Source organism: Leucoraja erinacea, chromosome 16 (assembly GCF_028641065.1).
Source record: "Leucoraja erinacea ecotype New England chromosome 16, Leri_hhj_1, whole genome shotgun sequence".
NCBI classification, from domain to species: domain Eukaryota; kingdom Metazoa; phylum Chordata; class Chondrichthyes; order Rajiformes; family Rajidae; genus Leucoraja; species Leucoraja erinaceus.
In genome coordinates, this window is record NC_073392.1 from 6,867,403 (window position 1) to 6,884,860 (window position 17,458).

Consider the following 17,458-nt stretch of genomic DNA (forward strand, 5'->3'; position numbering starts at 1 on the left):
TTATAATTAACTGGAGAGCTTGTATTGTATAACTGCAAATTAAAAGATCTGAATTGCCATATATATGCTCTCTCTCCCTCATCGACACACACATTCACTCACATGCACGTGTACACACACGCACACTCACACACACCCACAACATACACACACACACACACACACACACACACACATACGCACACACACATACACACACACACACACATGTACACACACACACACATGTACACACACACACATGTACACACACACACACACACACATACACACACACACACACACACACGTACATACACACACACACACATAGTACACACACACAACACACACACGCACGTACACACACACATACACACGCACACACACACACACACAACATACGCACACATGTACACACACACGTACACACTCACACAATGTACGCACACGCATGTACACACACACACACACACACACACACACACACACACACACACACACAAACATACGCACACACGTACATACACACACACACGTATGCACTCACACAATGTGCGCACACGCATGTACACAAACACACACACGCTCACACATTCGATTGCTTTGCATTAGAGAGCAGGGATGGGCATCAGAGAGCGAGGGGGTCTATCAGAGAGAGGGGAGGGCCGTCAGAGTGAGGGGGGGAGAGTGACAGAGAGAGAGGGGGGTCGGCTGAGAGAGGGGGGGACATTAGAGGGGGGGGGGGTGGGGTCAGAGTGAGTGGGGGGGGGGGGGGGGGGGGGGGGGGGGGGGAGAGGTCAGAGAGCTTTGTAACTTTATTGGCACCAGAACCGTGCCGACCTTTGTGATGGCCCTTGATGAGGTCTACTACAGGATCTGACTGGCTTGTCTGCAGAACAACGTATTTGACTGTACCTCGGTACACGGGTGAGAACAGAGCATCATGGACTTCATTGGATGGAACGGGAGCTTCCATTTAAAGGCACAATGAAGAAGATGGAACCATTTTCATCACAACACTAACTGATACACGGGGATACAAGCACAACCATTGACATAAAACATGAGTCTCTGCACGCCGTGCTCTGTGGTGAGTTACCTATTTCACTGTCCAGTTCTTCTGTGTGTACCCCTTCTTCTCCAGGGCAAGTGCACCAAGCAAGGGCAGAAGAAAGCAACAGAAAATAATTTAGCTTAAATGAAAAGTTATAGCAACAACCAGAGGCCCAAGTCCGAGTGGCAGTAGCATCGATCGAAACAGTTACTTTAGAAGTAAGCGTGCAACAAAAAGCATTCAGCAAAACAACAGATTTCCCCGAAGCATGTCAGATATTCCACACCATTAAAGTTACCGCCTCCATTTTATCTTGCGTTACCAAGTGGCCTGTTAAACTGCTATTCCGTGCAGAGAGACATAGTACTTGAGTATAGAAGTTGGGATGTAATGTTAAAATTGTACAAGGCATTGGTGAGGCCAATTCTGGAGTATGGTGTACAATTTTGGTCGCCTAATTATAGGAAGGATGTCAACAAAATAGAGAGAGTACAGAGGAGATTTACTGGAATGTTGCCTGGGTTTCAGCAACTAAGTTACACAGAAGGTTGAACAAGTTAGGTCTTTATTCTCTGGAGCGCAGAAGGTTAAGGGGGGACTTGATAGAGGTTTTTAAAATGATGAGAGGGATAGACAGAGTTGACGTGGAAAAGCTTTTCCCACTGAGAGTAGGGAAGATTCAAACAAGGGGACATGACTTGAGAATTAAGGGACTGAAGTTTAGGGGTAACATGAGGGGGAACTTCTTTACTCAGAGAGTGGTAGCTGTGTGGAATGAGCTTCCAGTGAAGGTGGTGGAGGCAGGTTCGTTTTATCATTTAAAAATAAATTGGATAGTTATATGGATGGGAAGGGAATGGAGGGTTAAGGTCTGAGCGCAGGTATATGGGACTAGGGGAGATTATGTGTTTGGCACGGACTAGAAGGGTCGAGATGGCCTGTTTCCGTGCTGTAATTGTTATATGGTTATATGGTTACTTATAGGGGCAACCCGAGTCATATCTGCAGGGAAGATCGAACAGTAAATGGGTTTTACTGTTCAGTTTCGTTTAGTTCAGAGGTACAGAGCGGAAACAGGACCTCCGGCCCACCGAGTCCGCGCCGACCAGTGATCCCCGCACACCTACACTATCCTACACACGCCAGGGACAATTTTCACATTTACCAAAGCCATTTTACCTGCAAACCTGCACGTCTTTGGAGCGTGGGAGGAAACCGGTGCACCCGGGGAAAACCCACGCAGGTCGCGGGGAGAACGTACAAACTCCGTACAGACAGCACCCGTGGTCAGGTTCGAACCCGGGTCTCTGGCGCTGTGAGGCAGCGACTCTACCGCTGCGTCACTGTGACGCCCCTTCTAATGTTTTAGCATCAATAGTATCTTTACTTTTTCAGAACATTTTTAATATTTTAGACCAATGGAGTCACTGTTACTTGTTTTAAAACATTGTCAATTTTTTTTTTTTGCTCGCTAATGCAAATATATAGATCTCTGGATGGAAATAGTAATGGTGACAAGGTAAAGGGGAGGGTGGAGTAGCTTGAATATAAATTAATACCAAAGACAAAGGCCAAGAAAGGTAGTCCATGAAGGAAGCCAGTCGAGAAGATAAAATATTAAACACATTTCATGCTCTAAAGTTATAAAGTTATACATTTATTTCAAAATATAACATTTAAACAGGGGTTATCGTTTTAACCAGTTAGAGATTCCGAGGATCACCAAATTAAAGTGTGACCATAAACTGCTAAAATTGTCAAATTATTTGTGTTAATTTGACCATGGAAATTTTCGAAAATATTTATAACACGTTATTTCTAATTTTTCTTTCTGCCTTTTCTGATTCGAACCGCTTGTAAAAGCAGGTCTGTGTCCGTCTTAGTTAGAAGCATTGCATTAATCTTCCAAACAGGAGTCTCATCGTTACATTTCCAAAACACATCTGATCAAACTCACGAATGAGCATGTGTTGACTGTGATCCCCAAACATTCCTCGTCTTTCTCAACCTGCATGTATTTTACTTTCTTTTAGACTTTAGAGATACAGTGCGGAAACAGGCCCTTCGGCCCACCCAGTTTGCACCGACCAGTGACCACGCCAAACACTAGTACCCGAACACTAGTACACTAGGTACCTAGGTACACCAGGTACACTAGTACTATCCTAGGTACACCAGGTCCAATTTACAATCAACTGAAGCCAATTAAACTACAAAACTGTACGTCTTTTGTAAGTGTGGGAGGAAACCGGAGCTCCCGGAGAAAACCCACGCAGGTCACGGGGAGAACGTGCAAACTCCGTACAGGCAGCATCCGCAGTCAGGATCGAACCCGGGTCTCTAGCGCTGTAAGGCAGCAATTCTACCGCTGCTCCACCGTGCATCCCTAATCTTTAACCTCAGGATCATATCTCAATACCACTTTACCATAACCTAGTTGTGTAGGAACAGTGTTTGTCTGGTTTCTTCCTAATGGACACAGTCCAACCTTTGACCCTGTGCAGTGGGGTGGAGATAAATACCACCTTATCCATGTCCTCCAGAGATGCTGCCTGTCCCGCTGAATTGCTCCAGCATTTTGTGTCTGCCATTGGCACTAACACTTGTTTGACAGCAGCCATGTGGAAGGCCCAGTCACTCTTTGCATCATTAAAGATGTTGTGTGTAAATGGAAATTTGCTGTTTCTACTCTCACAGGCCATTAACCGGTGAACTATTCGACAACACCAAGAATCTTTATTAACGACACCATCAATAAATAAACATCGCAACAAACCTCACGAACTGTAAAATCATTAAAACTGCAGGCGGCCAACCAACCTTGTCCCTGAATCTGTCATCTACGTTGACTTTCAGAATTTAAGGGAAGTTGTTGATGTTTATGAACAGCTATTAATGCAATGTTTCAAAGATAAAGAACATAGACTTTAGATATGGAGCGGAAACAGGCCCTTCGGCCCATGGAGTGTGCGCTGACCAGTGATCTCCCCGTACACTAGCACTATCCTACACACACCAGGGACAATTTACAATTTTACCAAAACCAATTGACCTACAAACCTGCACGTGTGGGAGGAAACCGGAACTCCCGGAGAAAACCCACATGGTCAAGGGGAGAATGTACAAGCTTTGTACAGACAGCACCCGTGGTCAGGATTGAACCCGGGGCTCTGGCACTGTGAGGCAGCACCTCTACCGCTGCGGCGCCGTGCATTTAAGAGCGTGCTTGTCAGCAAATGCGTTTAGCAGCATCAAGCCTTTGTGAGGAAAAACGTGAATCATTTCTAAGCGGCACGAATCATTGAGTTTGGCACTCACCATCATCTTCACATTCTTCCAGTGGCTTTGCTTGCTTGCTCAGGCACCTTGGATCAAGCCACGATGTGGTCTTCGTATTATGGCTGTGGAAGAACGCATTAGAATTAATACTCTTTGTGTTGACCAGGATAAAGGTAATGGATGTTGTCCCATTGCTAATATTACATAGTCACACAAAATGCTGGATTAACTCAGCGGGACAGGAAGCATCTCTGGGGTGAAGGAATGGGTGACGTTTCGGGTCGAGACTGAAGAAGGGTCTTGAGCTGATGCATCACCCACTCCTTATCTCCAGAGATGCTGAGTATAGAGTATAGAAGCTGGGATGTAATGTTAAAATTGTACAAGGCATTGGTGAGACCAAATCTGGAGTATGGTGTACAATTTTGGTCTCCCAATTATAGGAAGGATGTCAACAAAATAGAGAGAATACAGAGGAGATTTACTAGAATGTTGCCTGGGTTTCAACAACTAAGTTACAGAGATAGGTTGAATAAGTTAGGTCTTTATTCTCTGAAGCGCAGAAGGTTAAGGGGGGACTTGATAGAGATTTTTAAAATGATGCGAGGGATAGGCAGAGTTGATGTGGACAAGCTTTTCCCTTTGAGAATAGGGAAGATTCAAACGAGAGGACATGACTTCAGAATTAAGGGACAGAAGTTTAGGGGTAATATGAGGGGGAACTTCTTTACTCAGAGAGTGGTAGCGGTGTGGAATGAGCTTCCAGTGGAAGTGGTGGAGGCAGGTTCATTGGTATCATTTAAAAATAAATTGGATAGGCATATGGATGAGAAGGGAATGGATGGTTATGGTATGAGTGCAGGCAGGTGGAACTGAGGGAAAAAAAGTTGTTCGGCACGGACTTGTAGGGTCGAGATGGCCTGTTTCCGTGCTGTAATTGTTATATGGTTATATGGTTTTGCTGCCTGTCCCACTGAGTTACTCCAGCATTCTGTGTCTATTTTCCATGTCAACCAGCATCTGCAGTTCCTTCTGACACATAGCATATTCACAACCTGTCTGTATTGACTGAGTTACATCAGACAGTACAGCACAGGAACAAGACCCTTCGGCCCACAATGTCAGTACAGCACAAGAACACGCCTGAAAAAGGGTTTGAAGAAGGATCCCGACCCGAAACTTCACCCATCCTCCTTCTCCAGAGATGCTGCCTGACCCGCTGAGTTACTCCAGCTTTTTGTGACTATCTTAGGTTTAAACCATCTGCAGTTCATTCCTAAACTATCCATGTAGCTACCTGTCCAACTGTTTCTTAAATGTTGCAGTAGTACCTCAGTGGGGAATATTTCTTTATTGGCAGATGGGAAGGGGTGCCAACATTCATCACCACCTCTCTGTGTCCTCCAGAGGTGTTGTCCGACCTGCGCTTGATGTTCTATGTGTAAGGATGTTCAATGCGCAGATGCGGGTAAAATCGAAGGTAGACACAAAATGCTGGGGTAACTCAGTGGGTGAGGCAGCATCTCCAGAGAGAGAAGGGGTGGGTGACGTTTCGGGTCGAGACCCTTCTTCAGTCCGAAGTTATACCTGTTTTAGTCTCGACCCGAAACGTCGCCAATTCCTTCTGTCACCCACTTGGTATTCTCTGCATGGTTCCACCATCCACAGATCCTTGTGTGCACATTTAGCTTTGTCTAGTTTGGAGATACAGCTTACATGAGAATAAGCCCTTTGACCCACTGAGTCCACAAGGTCCATCGATCACCTGTTTTTGATTTTTCCATCCTGGGACAAACGTTCTGACTGTCCACCCTTTCTGTGCCTCTCATAATTTTATACAACTCGTATCAAGTCTTCTGCAACCTCCGGCATTCTGGAGAAAACAATCCAAGTCTGCCCAATCTCTCCTTTGTAGCTTATTCTGCTAAACCTTGCCTGCATCCTTTCCAAAGCCTCCACATCCTTTTTGTAAGGATGTAAGGACCAGAACCGCACGTGACTACAAATGTGGGCTAACCAAAGTCCTGTAAAGTTGTAGCAGGACTTCCTGGCTCTGCCCCCAATGGACGGCACAGTGGCGCAGCAGTAGAGTTGCCGCTTTACAGCGCTAGAGACCCAGGTTCGATCCTGACCACGGGTGCTGTCTGTACGGAGTTTGAACGTTCTCCCTGTGACCCGCGTGGGTTTTCTCCGGGTGCTCTGGTTTTCTCCCACACTCCAAAGACGTACAGGTTTGTAGGTTAATTTGCTTTGGTAAAATTGTAAATTGGGCCTAGCGTGTGTGTAGGATGGTGTTAGTGTACCTGGTGATCACTGCTCGGCACGGGCTCGGTGAGCCGAAGGGCCCGTTTCCGCACTGTATCTCTAAAGTCTAAAGCCCTGACCTATGAATGCAAGCAGACCATGTGTCTTCTTTGTCACTGCATCTACCGCCTGCGAACTCCACACAAGCAGCACCCAAGATCTCAGGCGCCATGAGGCAGCAGCTCTACCAGCCGCACCACTAACACAAGTTTCAAGATGTATTCAAGAAAGAGTTGGATATAGCTTTTAGGGCTAACGGAATTAAGGGGCATGGGGAGAAAGCAGGAACGGGGTAATGATTGTGGATGATCAGCCATGATCATATTGAATGGCGGTGCTGGCTCGAAGGGCAGAATGGCCTACATCCTGCACCTATTGTCTACGTTTCTAAGTTATTGTTTTCAAAAAGCCAGTTGCAAGAAAGTAAACGATGAAGAGAGATCAGATCAGCAACACAAAAGAGAAAGTCGAGGAGGAAACTTCACTGAAGAGATAATTGGATGTGTTTGTGGTCAGTGTCAAGACTCAGCGCTCACTTCAAAGACGGCGGGCTGCGGACATCAACCATGTCTCTTGACTTGCACTTGAGTTGCTGTTGGTATGCAGTTCAATGAGATGGTGAGCCCCTGGGTAACCGAGGACATCACATTGACTGAGCGGACGATGACTTTGAAGAAATCGCACCAAGACAGCTGAACCGAAAGCTGAAAGCATATTTCTTTCCAGTGATTTTTTGCCTTTGCAGAATAAAATAAAATAGGGGCGGCGGTGTGGTGGCTCAGCAGTTGAGTTGCTGCCTTGCAGCGCCAGAGGCCCGGGTTCAATCCTGACTACGGGTGCTGTCTGTACGGAGTTTGCACGTTCTCACCCGTGGATTTTCTCCAGTTTCCTCCCACACTCCAAAGTCATAGAGGTTTGTGGGTTAATTGGCTTTGGTAAAATTGTACATGGTCCCCTAGTGTGTGTAGGGCAGTGTTAGCGTGCGGGGATCGCTGGTCGGCGCGGACTCGGTGGGCCGAAGGGCCTGTTTCTGCGCTGTATCTCGAAACTAAACGAAACTAAATAAAGATTTCAGCACATGCATTAGATCGGAACACAAACTGAAATGCTAACCCTTGAAATGAAAACTAACCTTGGTAAAATAATCTGTGCATTCACCCTATCTATTCCCTTCATGGTTTGATGCACCTGGCATGCTACCACACTGCACTACTCCATGATTTTATGATTGATTATCATGGAAAATGCACTACTTTGTTGAACAGAGTACGGCAACTTTTATTTATCAGTGCCCTTGTTTAATGTCTCAGTGTAAAAGGTAACACATTCAATTTTGTTGACGTCTTGCTGGGCTGTGTGCTAGAATCTCTTGAGAGTAAATTTTGTTTTCGAGATACAGTGGGGAAACAGGCCCTTCGGCCCACCGAGTCCACGCTGACCAGCGACCAGCGATCTCCGCACACTAGTTCCACTCTACACATTACAGACAATTTACCGGCCTACATACCTGTATGTCTTTTGGGTGTGGGGGGAAACCGGAGCGCCCGCAGGAAAGCCCACGTGGGTCACGGGGAGGACGTACAAACTCCGTGCAGTCAGCGCCCGTAGTCGGGATCGGACCCGGGTCTCCAGCGCGATGAGGCAGCAACTCTACCGCTGCGCCAACATAGAGTCATGGTGTGGTCCAGTGTGGAAACAGGCCCTTCGGCCCATTTTGCCCACACAGGCCAACAATGTCACAGCTACAATAGTCCCACTTGCCTGCGCTTGGTCCATAACCCTCCAATCCTGTCCTATCCATGTACCTGTCCAACTGTTTCTTAGACAGACGATGGGATAGTCCCAGCCTCAACTACCTCCTCTGGCAGCTTGTTCCATACACCCACCACCCTCTGTGTGGAAAAGTTACCCCTCGGATTCCTATTAAATCTTTTCCCCTTCACCTTGAACCGATGTCCTTGATTCCCATACTCTGAGCAAAAGTGTGCATCTATCCGATCTATTCCTCTCCTGTGCCTCAGAGGGCGGCGGAGGCAGGTTCTCTCGATGCTTTCAAGAGAGAGCTAGATAGGGCGCTTAAAAATAGCGGAGTCAGGGGATATGGGGAGAAGGCAGGAACGGAGTACTGATTGGGGATGATCAACCATGACCACATTATATGGCGGTGCTGGCTCGAAAGGCCGAATGGCCTACTGCTGCACCTATTGTCTATTGATTTTGTACACCTCTATAAGATCTCCCCTCATCCTCCTGCGCTCCTGGAATAGAGACCCAGCCTACTCAACCTCTCCCTGTAACTCACACCCTCTAGTCCTGGCAACATCCTCGTAAATCTTTTCTGAACCCTTTCAAGCTTGGCAATATCTTTCCTATAACATGGTGCCTAGAACTGAACATAATATTCTAAATGCGGTCTCACCGACATGTCGAAGCTTCTGCAGTGCAAAGCATTTTCCGGAAAGCCAGATTCGGTGCGTGGAGCCAAGGAGCTGAGCGAAAGGCTCTGAGCTCCACATGAACTGAACATGAAGTGTGAATGAACAGGAATCATAATGACTCTGCAAACAGTGGGAGACTGAGAAAAATGTCCAAATTAAGCAGAATGATACTGATGAAAAATGAATAGATGCCCAATGCACGAACAATTAACAAAGTGTGGAGATGAGTCCTGTTGCCAACCTCTTCATATGAATTGACAATTGAGACGTTTTTATTTTCCATCACCCACCACGCTTCATTCATTGGTATTTTGTGCCATGTGGCCCAGTCCAATAACGACCCCACTCCAAATGCACAAGATTTAAGCGTAAAAATTGAAATTTAAGATTTAAGAATCTGAGGAAAGGTGTCAACCCGAAACGTCACCCATTCCTTCTCCCCAGAGATGCTGCCTGTCCCGCTGAGTTACTGCAGCTTTTTTTGTGGCCTGCTCAAGATGTAATCTTGGATTCAAATGTCTGAAAGGGCAGAACGGTGACACAGCTGATAGATCTGCGGAGTCACAGTGCCGTAGACCCGGGTTCGATTCTGACCTTCGGGTGCTGTCGGTGTGGAGTTTGCAACTTCTCCCCGTGACCGTGTGGGTTTCCTCCGGGTGCTCCGGATTCCCCCTCCCCTCGTCCAAAAGTATGTGGATCTGTACGTAAATTGCCCCTGGTGTGTAGGGAGCGAATGAGAAAGTGGGATAATGTAGAACTAGTGTGGATAGGTGGCATGGACTCAGTCGGCTGAAGGGCCTGTTTCTCTGCAGTATGATGATATGCCATTTATTGTCACTATACATGTACAGTGAAACTGAAAGCTGCTCGTACTCAGTGCATACATACAATTTAGCACAAAAAACAAGAAACAGAAAAAACAAAAAACAGAAGGGAGATGGGGGGGGGGAATAGGTGCACAAATTCTGCGGCGCTACATACATATATACATATATACAGATGGAAGTCCGTGTTGGGCGGTGTAGTCAGTGCATGTGTGAATTTGAATTTATAGTAGATATAATTCTCGGAAAGCAACTATTCCTGAGTCTGTTTGTCCTGGATTTGATGCACCTATAGCGCCTTCCAGAGGGCAGCAGGTCGAACAGTCCAAACGCAGGATGGGAGCTGTCTTTGATGATATTCTTTGCCCTGCTAAGGCAGCGGGAGGTGTAGATGTCCATCAGGGAGGGGAGAGGGCAGCCAATGATCCTCTGCGCTGTCCTGGTTACCCTCTGAAGCCTCTCCCTGTCTGCCATGGTGCAGCTGCCTTACCATGCTGTAATGCAGTATTTTCAAAGTCAAGCTAATTGGCCTCTTTATTTAAATATGGCTCTACTGCGTAGGGAGTAGATGAGAAAGTGGAGTAAAGTGTGATCGATGGTCCGCATGGACTCGGTGGGCTGAAGGGCCTGTTTCCATGCTGGATCTCCAAACTAAACTAAACTCTCCAGTCTAACTCAGACTATCCTCTAACACCTCCTCCAGGGCGTGTGTAGAAAATGGAGTTGGATTGGACACACCCTCAGGAAACCTGCCACAAACATCACCCGGCAAGCACGGAAATGGAACCCCCAAGGAAACAGGAAAAGGAACTGCAGATGCTGGTTTACAGCGAAGATAGACACAAAATGCTGGAGTAACTCAGCGGGACGGGCGGCATCCTTGGAGAGAAGGAACGGGTGACGTTTCGGGTCGAGACCCTTCTTCAGACTCAAGTGAAGAAGGCGTATGGAATACTTGTCTTCATTAGTTGGGAGATTGAGTACAACGTCAGGAAGTTACACTGCAGCTTTAAAAACCTTTGGTGAGGCCACATTTGGAGTAGGGCAGCACGGTGGCGCTGGGTTAGAGTCGCTGCCTTGTAGCCCCGGAGACCCGGGATCGATCCCGACTACGGGTGCTGCCTGTACGGAGTTTGCACACTTCCTTCTTTCTTTACGGTTCTCAACGTATACTATCATTGTGTTGGAAGGAACTGCAGATGCTGGTTTACACAGAAGATAGACACAAAACGCTGGAGTAACTCAGCGGGTCGGGCAGCGTCTCTGGAGAGAAGGAATGGGTGACGTTTCGTGGGGTCTGAAGGAGGGTCACGTCCCGAAACGCCACCTATTCCTTTTCTCCTGAGATGCTGCCTGTCTGGCCGAATTACTCCAGCACTTTGCGAGCAGCATTGTGCGTTTTTGTGAAGAGGTCCATAACCTCAATCAATACAATTCACAATTCTTTTCAGCATTTATGGTGTTACACGTTGCAAAGAAGTTGGAATAAAGAGGTAGGCGCTCACTCGATAAAGTAGACTTCTCCGTTTTCGGTGAACGCCATTTCCAAGTTGTCGGGCAGCGGGCCAAGGCTGTCGACGGCGTGCTCTGAGTGTCCGACTTGCTGTTGCGGTAGGTCGGCCTTGTGGTTGTTGGAACTGGTAGCGTTGCTGTACAGAGGCGCTGCTTCCTTGGGGAACGTGTGTTCGTCTTGTTCACTAGAATCTAAAGGCAATCATAGTCACAGAGTCGTACAGCGTGGAAACAGGCCCTTCGGCCCAACTTGCCCACACCGACCGACATGTCCCAGCTACACGAGTCCCACCAGCCCATATCCCCCCAAACAGGTCCTATCCACATACCTGTCCAACTGTTTCTTAAACGATGGGATAGTCCCACCCTCAACTACCTCCTCCGGCAGCTCGTTCCATAGACCCACCACCCTTTGTGTGAAAAAGTTACCCCTCAGATTCCTATGAAATCGTTTCACCTTGAACCTATGTCCTCTGGTCCTCTGGGCAAGAGACTGTGTGCATCTACCCGATCTATTCCTCTCATGAATATTATGCACCTCTGTAAGATCTCCCCTCATCCTCTTGCGCTCCAAGGAATAGAGTCCCAGCCTGCTCAACCTTTCCCCATAGCTCAGAGTCCTGGCAACATCCTTGTAAATCCTCTCTGTACTCTTTCCAATCAGGCCAACATTAAAAAAATATCGGACAATAAAAGCACCCGCTGACTGGTTTGCACGCAACAAAAGCTTTTCACTGTACCTCGGTACACCTGGCAGTAAACTAAACATAACACATGCAGCCTGAAGTGAATATGCATCATCAGCGGTCAGAGTTAACATTTTGTTAGATTTGCGTGTTCAACTTTTTGTGTACAGAGTCATGAGAGAAATAGATCGGAATAGATTCTCTTGCCCAGAGTACAGGAATCGAGGACCAGAGGCCATAGGTGTAAGGTGAGGGGGAAAAGATTTAATAGGAACCCGAGGGGCAACTTTTTTTACTCAAGGGGTGGCGGGTGTATGGAATGAGCTGCCAGAACAGGTCATTGAGGCAGGGAGTATGATAGCACCTGCCTCGATGATCTCTTCTGGTAGCTTGTTCCATACACCACCACCCCTTGTGTTAGACAGGTACCTGCATTTGGCCAATATCCCTCCAACTCTTCAGGTGAGTCAGGGAAGAGGGAAGATTCTGTAAGCAGTGGGCTTACCTGTAAAACTGCTATTCATGTCAGGGTTTTCCTCATCATCTCCATTCTCTGCTTGCTCTATGCCAGCGTTTTGCATATCATTGTAGGACTTGCTGCGCTTTGGGGTCGGCTTTGAGCCAGAATGAGGACTCCGCAAGGCATCACGATTGCTCACTTCCCTGTTGTGCGGTTGGCTGGGCGGCTTTGGCGTTCCATAGTAGTTGCCTAGACCACGGGGACAAAATTCACACGTTAAAGTGAGACACGTTCGCCAGTTGGATAAATAAAATCTCGCCCATCGTTTGCGGCACGGTGGCGCAGCGGTAGAGTTGCTGCCTCAATGCGCCGGAGACCAGGTTCGATCCTGACTGCGGGCGCTTGTCTGTACGGAGTTTGTACGTTCTCCCCGTGACCCTCCTGGGTTTTCTCCAAGATCTTCGGTTTCCTCCCACACTCCAAAGACGTACAGGTTTGTAGGTTAATTGGCCTGGTGTAAATGTAAAATTGTCCCTAGTGTGTGTAGGGTAGTGCTAGTGTGCGGGGATCGCTGGTCGGTATGGACTCGGTGGGCCGAAGGGCCTGTTTCCGCGCTGTATCTCTGAACTAAACTAAATCGCTCATTCTGTCAAAATCAGGTTTTGTGTTGTTTAGTTTTGAGATATAGCTCGGAAACAGGACGTTCGGCCCGCCGAGTCCGTGTCGACCAGCGATCCCTGGTCGGTCACGGCGAGAATGTCCGAATTATGTACAAGCAGAACCCGTGGTCAGGATCGAACCGGGGACCCGGGTCTCTGACGCTGTAAGGCAGCAACTCTACCGCTGCGCCACCGTGCCACCCAGGTTACTGTTTATCTCTGAGTTGCCATATTCCGTTCTCTGGTTTAACACTAGTTCATTTGTCATAGGAGCAGAAGAAGACCATTTGGCCCATCGAGTCTACTCTGCAATTCACTCATAGCTGATCTATCTTTCCCTCTCAACACTATTCCCCCCTTAATCTGTCACATCCTAACTAGTCTAAAATATCCACCTTAAAAATATCCTTGGCCTCCACAGCCGTCTGTGGCAATGAATTCCACAGATTCACCACCCTCTGACCAAAGAAATTCCTCCTCATCTCCTTGCTGAAGGTTCATCCTTTTTATTCCAAGGCTGTGCCCTCTAGTCCGAGACTCTCCCACTAGTGGAAACATCCTCTCCACAACCACACTGTCCAGGCCTTTCACTGCTTGTTCTGATTGTGTTCTTCCATGAGACAGATTATGCTGAGGTCGAGTGCAGTCCAGAACTGGCCATCACAAACCAGATTCGCTATTACTGACTCCATCTGAAATGCCCCAGGAAAGCAGGCAACATTATCAAGGTCCTTGTCCACCCTGGTCATTCCCTCGTCTCCCCTCTCCCGTCAGGCTAGATGATACAAAAGCTTGAAAGCATGTACCACCACATTTAGGAACAGCTTCTTCCCCTCTGTTATCAAGCTACTGAACGGTCCTTCCAAAAGTCGGGGTACAGTCCCGATCTTCCACCCAACCTCAGTGCGGACATTGAACTTTTCTCTGGAACCGCAACGCTACACTGCTGAGGTGCAGTCCCAATCTTCCACCCAACCTCAGTGCGGACATTGAACTTTTCTCTGGAACCGCAACGCTACACTGCTGAGGTGCAGTCCCGATCTTCCAACCAACCTCAGTGCGGACATTGAACTTTTCTCTGGAACTGCAACGCCACAATGCTGAGAAACTATATTCTGCACTCTGGTATTTTTCCTCTTGCTCCACCATGTACAAGCGTATGGCTTGCTTGAACTCATGTACAGCATGAATCTGATTTACAGTCACTGGATAGCATGCAAACAGTAGTGTTTCACTGCAGCCCTGTGCACGTGACAAGGATAGACTAATTCCAGAACTCTGGCAGTCAACTCTGGACATGTTAATTGGCATGGAGCTTGGGAAACTTACCAGCACTGGTAAATGCAGAGTAATAGGTTCAGGTGTAAAATCTAGTAGAATGCATGCTGATATATTTCACTGAAATTCTCCTTTGGCAAAACTAAGAAATATTCCACAAGGGCAGTCCCGTACAGGACAAACCATTTTAGCCCAAATTACGGGATGTCCCGGCTAATATGAGACAGTTGGCAACCCGACTACGGGCGCTGTCTGTATGGAGTTTGCACGTTCTCCCCATGACTTGCGTGGGTTTTCTCCGAGATCCTCGGTTTCCTCCCACACTCCAAAGACGTACAGGATTGTAGGTTAATTAGCCTGGTATAAGTGTAAATTGTCCCTGGAATGTGTAGGATAGTTTTAATGTGCGGGGAACGCTGGTCGGTGCGGACTTGGTGGGCCGAAGGGCCTGTTTCTGCACTGTATCTCTAAAACTAAATTAAAAATGCTCCACCGTGTCGCCCCTTCTCAAGCAGCTACAGATTAAACATCAAGCACAACGCTGGAATCCAAATTCCTGTCACGATCCTCAGTAACCTAGAGTTTAAATTACTTTTCATTGCAACTAATTTAAGTTCAATTAAGAATGAAAATATTTCCATTTCAGTATACATTAGTCCCAATATACCGGGTCTGCACACTGCAAACGCAGCATTTAAGAATAATTTATGTTTCCATAAGATTTACGTTTGAGGTTAACTTTCCAGCCTTGCGTTAAGGACATTTTTGATCTAATGTTAAGGATGCAGCACACGCTGCTGATGTTGGTTCGAGAATTGTGATCAGATTCCAAGCTAATGGTATAAAAATGGTTCAGGTAGCATCTCTGGAGAGAAGGAAACATAGAAACATAGAAAATAGGTGCAGGAGTAGGCCATTCGGCCCTTCGAGCCTGCACCGCCATTCAATATGATCATGGCTGATCATCCAACTCAGTATCCTGTACCTGCCTTCTCTCCATACCCCCTGATCCCTTTAGCCACAAGGGCCGCATCTAACTCCCTCTTAAATATAGCCAATGAACTGGCCTCAACTACATTCTGTGGCAGAGAATTCCAGAGATTCACCACTCTCTGTGTGAAAAATGTTTTTCTCATCTCGTCCTAAAAGATTTCCCACTTATCCTTAAACTATGACCCCTTGTTCTGGACTTCCCCAACATCGGCAACAATCTTCCTGCATCTAGCCTGTCCAACCCCTTAAGAATTTTGTAAGTTTCTATGAGCCCCCCTCAATCTTCAAAATTCTAGCGAGTACGAGCCGAACGGGTGACGTTTCGGGCCCAGACTGAAGAAGGTCTCAACCCAAAACGTCACCTATTCATTCCTTCTCTCCAGAGATGCTGCCTGTCCCGCTGAGTTACTCCAGCATTTTGTGTCTATCTTCAGTGTAAACCAGCATATGCAGTTCCTTCTTACATATATTTTCTTTCCAATGTCTACTTTACTGTTATCATGGCTTAGAATGCAGCGTAACAGAATCCATAACAATACACTACCCACAGATTAAATATTTGGATCTCAAATTAAAAAATGCCGTTAAATTTGGAGAGGGACCAGAAAAGATTTACCAGAATCTGAAGAAGGGTCTCAACCCAAAATGTCACCCATTCCATCTCTCCAGAGCTGCTGCCTGTCCCGCTGAGTTACTCCAGCTTTTTGTGTCTGTCTTACTAGGATGCTAGATGCTAGGGTGACGTTTCGGGTCGAGACCCTTCTTCAGCCCTGGATTGGCAGGTATTAGCTACAGAAATGGAACAAAAACTTGGGATTGTTTTCTCTGGAACGTCAGAGGATGAGGGGATAAAAGTATGTAAAATTATGGGAGGTATAGATAGGGTAGACAGTCAGGACCTTTACCCCAGGGTGAGAGGGGAAAAGTTTAAAGGAGGTGTGTGGGGCAAGATTTTTTTAACGCAGAGAGTGTCTGGATCGTGCTGCCAGGGGTGGTGATGGGGGCAGATACGAAGGTGGCGTTTGAGGCTTTTAGATGGGCACATGGAGTCGATGGGAAAAAAAGACACAAAATGATGGAGCAACAGCCTGTCAGGCCTGCTAAGTTACTCCAGCACTTTGCATCTTTTCCCCCCGTAAACCAGCATCTGCAGTTCCCTGTTTCTGTAGCTTGAAGAAGGTGTAGCGGGGCAAGTATATTTTTTCACAGAGGGTGGTGGTAGTTGCATGGACTGCGCTGCCAGGGGTGGGGAAAGTGGCAGATACGATAGTGGTGTTTAAAAGGCACATGGATATTCAGGGGGATGTAGGGATATGGATCACGTGCAGGTGATTAGTTTATCGTTGCGTTTTTTGCTAGACCCAGGCACTGTGGGCCGAAGGGCCTGTTCATGTCCTCTGTTGTGTGATTACATTTGTGCGGGTGCATGATTGTTGGAAGGAACTGGGGTCACACACTTGGGCATCGGTGGCCCAGCGGTAGAGTTGCTGCCTCACAGCACCAAGGACCCGGGTTCGATCCTGACTATGGGTGCGCAGTTTGTACCTTCTCCCCGTGGCCGCGTGGGCTTTCTCTGGGAGCTCCAGTTTCCTCCCACACTCCAAAGATGTACAGGTTGTTAAGTTACTTGGCCTCTGTAAATTGTCAATTGTCCTTGGTGTGTAGGGTAGTGCTAGCGTACGGGGCGATCGCTGGTCGGCGCGGACTCGGTGGGCAGAAGGGCCTGTTTCCGCGTTGTATCTTTGAACTAAACTAATCTAAACAAGGAGAATGAGTTTTTACAGCTTCCAAACGAGATGCCAATTAGAAACATAGAAACATAGAAAATAGGTGCAGGAGGAGGCCATTCGCCCCTTCGAGCCAGCACCGCCGTTCATTGTGATCATGGCTGATCGTCCCCAATCAATAACCCGTGCCTGCCTTCTCCCCATATCCCTTGACTCCGCTAGCCCCTAGAGCTCTATTTAACTCTCTCTTAAATCCATCCAG

At 47.3% G+C, this 17,458-nt stretch overlaps 1 protein-coding gene across 11 annotated transcripts in view; it reads right to left on the reverse strand.

The window, feature by feature from the left end:
• The window catches only part of magi1b (membrane associated guanylate kinase, WW and PDZ domain containing 1b), a 346,431-nt gene that overhangs the window by 89,449 nt on the left and 239,524 nt on the right, over positions 1-17,458 (reverse strand). For 8 of the 11 annotated variants that reach the window (XM_055647620.1, XM_055647618.1, XM_055647617.1 and 5 more), the window contains 4 exons: positions 12,585-12,788; positions 11,387-11,585; positions 4,355-4,437; positions 1,082-1,117 (listed from right to left, as the gene is read on the reverse strand). In XM_055647620.1, coding sequence (XP_055503595.1) covers positions 1,082-1,117; positions 4,355-4,437; positions 11,387-11,585; positions 12,585-12,788 — 522 coding nt within the window. The remainder of the gene's footprint in view (positions 1-1,081; positions 1,118-4,354; positions 4,438-11,386; positions 11,586-12,584; positions 12,789-17,458) is intronic. The other 3 variants (XM_055647626.1, XM_055647619.1, XM_055647628.1) reach the window with 1 other exon arrangement.